At 38.3% G+C, this 3,913-nt stretch overlaps 1 protein-coding gene across 1 annotated transcript in view; it reads right to left on the reverse strand.

Moving 5' to 3' along the window:
- The window catches only part of APBB1IP (amyloid beta (A4) precursor protein-binding, family B, member 1 interacting protein), a 138,575-nt gene that overhangs the window by 47,271 nt on the left and 87,391 nt on the right, over positions 1-3,913 (reverse strand). Inside the window, exon 5 of the mRNA XM_012654855.1 lies at positions 1,246-1,550. Coding sequence (XP_012510309.1) covers positions 1,246-1,550 — 305 coding nt within the window. The remainder of the gene's footprint in view (positions 1-1,245; positions 1,551-3,913) is intronic.

Here is a 3,913-nt window from a genome sequence, read left to right on the forward strand (position 1 = left end):
TATATTTTTAGCTGTCCAATTAATTTCTTTCTATTTTTGGTAGAGATGGGGTCTCGCTCTTGCTCAGGCTGGTCTCGAACTCCTGAGCTCAAACAATCCTCCCTCCTCGGCCTCCCAGAGTGCTAGGATTACAGGCATGAGCCACCGCGCCCAGCCTTCAGCAATTCTTAAGTTGTTTTTGAGCCACAAGTCCCTGTAAGGATGTGTGGCAAGTGAGGAAGAAATTTCATGTATGCATTCAACTTTGCATTTACTTTTGGGGGATTCGTGGCCCCTGCAAAATCTTCATGGACCCTACATTAAGAGCCTCTGCTTTATATAAATCACCAATTTCAAATAATTTTTCCATGGGGGGGGTGAAAAAAAAGAAAAAGACAAATAATTTTTCTAAAATAAATACATAATGGAGCAATGAGTGTGATAGAGTATGATTTAATATTCAATTCAAATTTAATATTTGTTCATTCAGGAGACATCGTGGGAACTGTCAGGGTTGCTAGGGTCATATTTATGAATCGTGATCATCACATACAATAAACGCGGAATCTTCAGGACATTGAACTGGGTTCTCCTCTAAAATGTTTTTAGTGGCTTACTCTAAGAAAAATCCTTACAAGTGCTCTTTTTACTTTTATAAGAGACATGTTATGAGTTAATGTCCCAAATAACGACAATTTGAACTTTCCAGTTGTTTGTTGTCCAATATTCAGAAATTTCTCAATATCAGGCACCCATCACCTGTCTACCTTATACCACCTCTTCCCCAACTACGATGTCACAAGTAATACTTGGATATATCTTTATCCTACTGCACAGGGCTGCCGAATTCAACAAAATGCACTTTAGCTCAATTCAGAAAATGTGCAATGAACGTCTTCTATTCTCTATGTACTGGGCTAGGACAAGGGACATGGAAATATGTCAATCAGTTCCACAGTTCATAAGATGTTAATAAAACATTTCCCCAGAAGGTTGAGTGTTATCAGGGAGTGTTTGCATACAAATATACTTTTTAACCAAACTATAATAAATCATGAATATGGCCCTAGCATGTTCTTTATACACACCCATGAATCTCGTTTAGGGAGGGCTCTGGCTTTGCAATGGACATGCTCAGGGTCCTTGTTTTTTAATATCCCTGAGCTATGGGCGTACAAACTTATGAATGCAGTTATCACGTTAAAGAAAGTCAAAGGTGAAAGGTAGCAGAGGTCAGTGGTCCTGCCATCATCTCTGGCCCCACACACTTACCTGAGAGAGAGGTTCAGGAGGTGGCGGCGGCGGCGGCAGTGGGAGGTCTAACACAGGATCAGCTGGTGGGGGTGGTAAATCATCCACGTATTGGCTAACGCTGGTTGCAGTAACATTTGCTCCATAACCCAGAGAGGCTGCACCACTGAAGTTTGATGCCTCCGTAGATGCTGAGTGATGCTGATTCTGAGAAGACTCTTTCTGTGCCTGGATCGTCCTCTGCTCGGCTTCACTTATGTCTGCGACCAGGTCTGCCATGAGGGCATCTAAATCTTGGTCTTCCAGGGCATTTAAGGATTCTAATAGGGAAAGTCACATGAATGATAAAAATAACCATTTGCACCTGGAAAAACTGAAAGAAGATCATTTTTTAGAGTAGGGGGTATCATTATTTTGATTTTTTAGGATATAATGAGAAAGGTTGAGAATATTTCTATTTAATAGCACACACACAAGCATAGGAATTCCTAGTATGATTGTTGCTGTATCTATTGAGTGCTTAATGTGAGTGAGCTTCTGACACCAAGAAAGGGAGAACATGTGTTCTCTACACGGGGGCACCTCACAAATCAGCTATAAAGTCAAATCCAAGCACCGGAATAGATGTCTAAGTAGGGAATTCTTATGTATTCTAGTGCAAGATCTTAGAGTTTTAGAAAAGTAGGAAGAGTATATTGTAAATGGATGGAAGGGGAGTCCTCCCCAAGCATTTGGAGGGCAGACAGAGAGTACTGCTGATTAATTATTTGGAAGAAATTGAGTTTCAACCAACTGGGGTTTAATAAACTTGAGACTTTGGGGTGAAGATAGAGCTTCTTCGTAGGATCACCCACTCAACTATAGAAAATCTCACATTCAGAGAAAAAGCAATTCATGATAAACAGCAGGAATGTGTCAAGAAGTAAAAAAAAAATGCTGTAGCTCAGATGTGCGATCCTGAAAGTGGGTTAGATTGTGTGGCGCAGAGGGAGAGGTGCTGGCGTGTGGTGTTAGTGGGGCACTTTGGTGAAACCTTACATGGTAGATGTCATGAACACAGCATGGGCAGGATGGGAGTGACCCAGCTGCTACGTGTCTGACGAGCTGGGACGAGGAAACGGAGCAGTGGAAAGGAAGCCTACTCAGTAATGAATGCGCAGAAAGCTCTGTGGAATAATTCACTGCCAACTGCCGTCACCTGAACGCCGTGCAGCACACAGCATTAATGCTGATGGGTCTAGTGTACACCACCTGGACTAAAGTTCGGACCTTCTAAATGTGTCAAAAAGGTTTATTTTATTGTAAGCCATTTTTACATATGACTTCTTTATAAAATTAAGTTGAATTAATTCAAAATGTTTTCAGAGGAAATACATGTAGATCTAAAGAAGTATATTCATAAATGTCTAATGTAATCGCTCACGTCATGCCTGTCGACCTATAAAATTTTATAATATAGTATATTATATATTAGCTTTGTCCTGAAAATTAAAAAAAATTACCACTGTTTAGAAAATACCACTCAACATTTTTATTTTATTTTTATCATTAAGTATAAGCAGCTGTCATTAATTTAACTCCCCTCCATGTGACAGTGATTCATAGTTTACCTTCTTAACCTTGGCCTCCTTAAGTTTTTCCAGCGCCAGCTTAATTTTATCAGCCTTGGCTTGGGCTTCTTTTTCTTCCTGCAAAAGGGCAAGATATTCAACACAGTCCATCCAATGATACTCGTGAGTAATTACCTGTGTCATCGCTAGCGTCTTAGTTACTTTATATTAACAAAAGGTGCCAAATTTCACATGGCTCCAGTTTCAGAATTTAAACGACTATAACGAAAATCTTCAGCTCACAGAGATAGAAGGCAGTCACCCTTTATAGCTTGGGTATAGTAATTAAAAAAGATGAAATGACAAGTTTAACAGTGCTTCACATATTTAGACCACAAAAATCTCAGCTTGGCTCACAAACTGGGATCTAACCTAAGGAATCTATAGATGGATCCATTTCAAGGGATTCGAGCACTCCCTGAAATTATATGCATATTTTTGGATCAGAATGTCTTTTTGGGGATTCCTAGTTTTTGTTGGATTCTTAGAAGGAGTCTTTTTTGCCACAGTAAATTTAGGGATTTGATTTAATAGTGACGTTCCTTTTAATTTATTTTATTTTATACTTTTAATTGACATAATGATTGTACATATTTATGGGGTTTTGATATATATAATGTATAGTGATTGGATCAGGGTAATTAGCATATCCGTCATCTTAAACATTTATCATTTCTTTGTGTTGGGAACATTCAGTGTCCTCTGACGCCCTGAAAGTTAAGACTTAGACTCAAACTTAAACTTATAATTCGCCAAAAAAAAGCACTGAGAGCCAGCAAAAAAGAGAGTGAAGTATTTTAGGAGCTCAAAGCCCTTTGATTTTTGCAAGCTAATATTCCAAGAATAAGATTTTTAAGACACTCCTCTATTTATAATGATGAGGAAATGAGCTGGTTACATTCTAATTACTTGAAAGTAGATATATATATCTTCTTATATCAGCAATTCTTTTTTTTTTTTTTTTTTGAGTAGATAAACACACTGTGTTTATCCATTTACCAGTTGATGGACATTGGAACTGTTCAGTTTTAAACTCTCTAAACTGGAATTATTTTATTTCTTTCAAATTAGAT

This window comes from Propithecus coquereli, unplaced genomic scaffold, assembly GCF_000956105.1.
Source record: "Propithecus coquereli isolate 6110/MARCELLA unplaced genomic scaffold, Pcoq_1.0 Scaffold45, whole genome shotgun sequence".
Classification (NCBI taxonomy): Eukaryota; Metazoa; Chordata; class Mammalia; order Primates; family Indriidae; genus Propithecus; species Propithecus coquereli.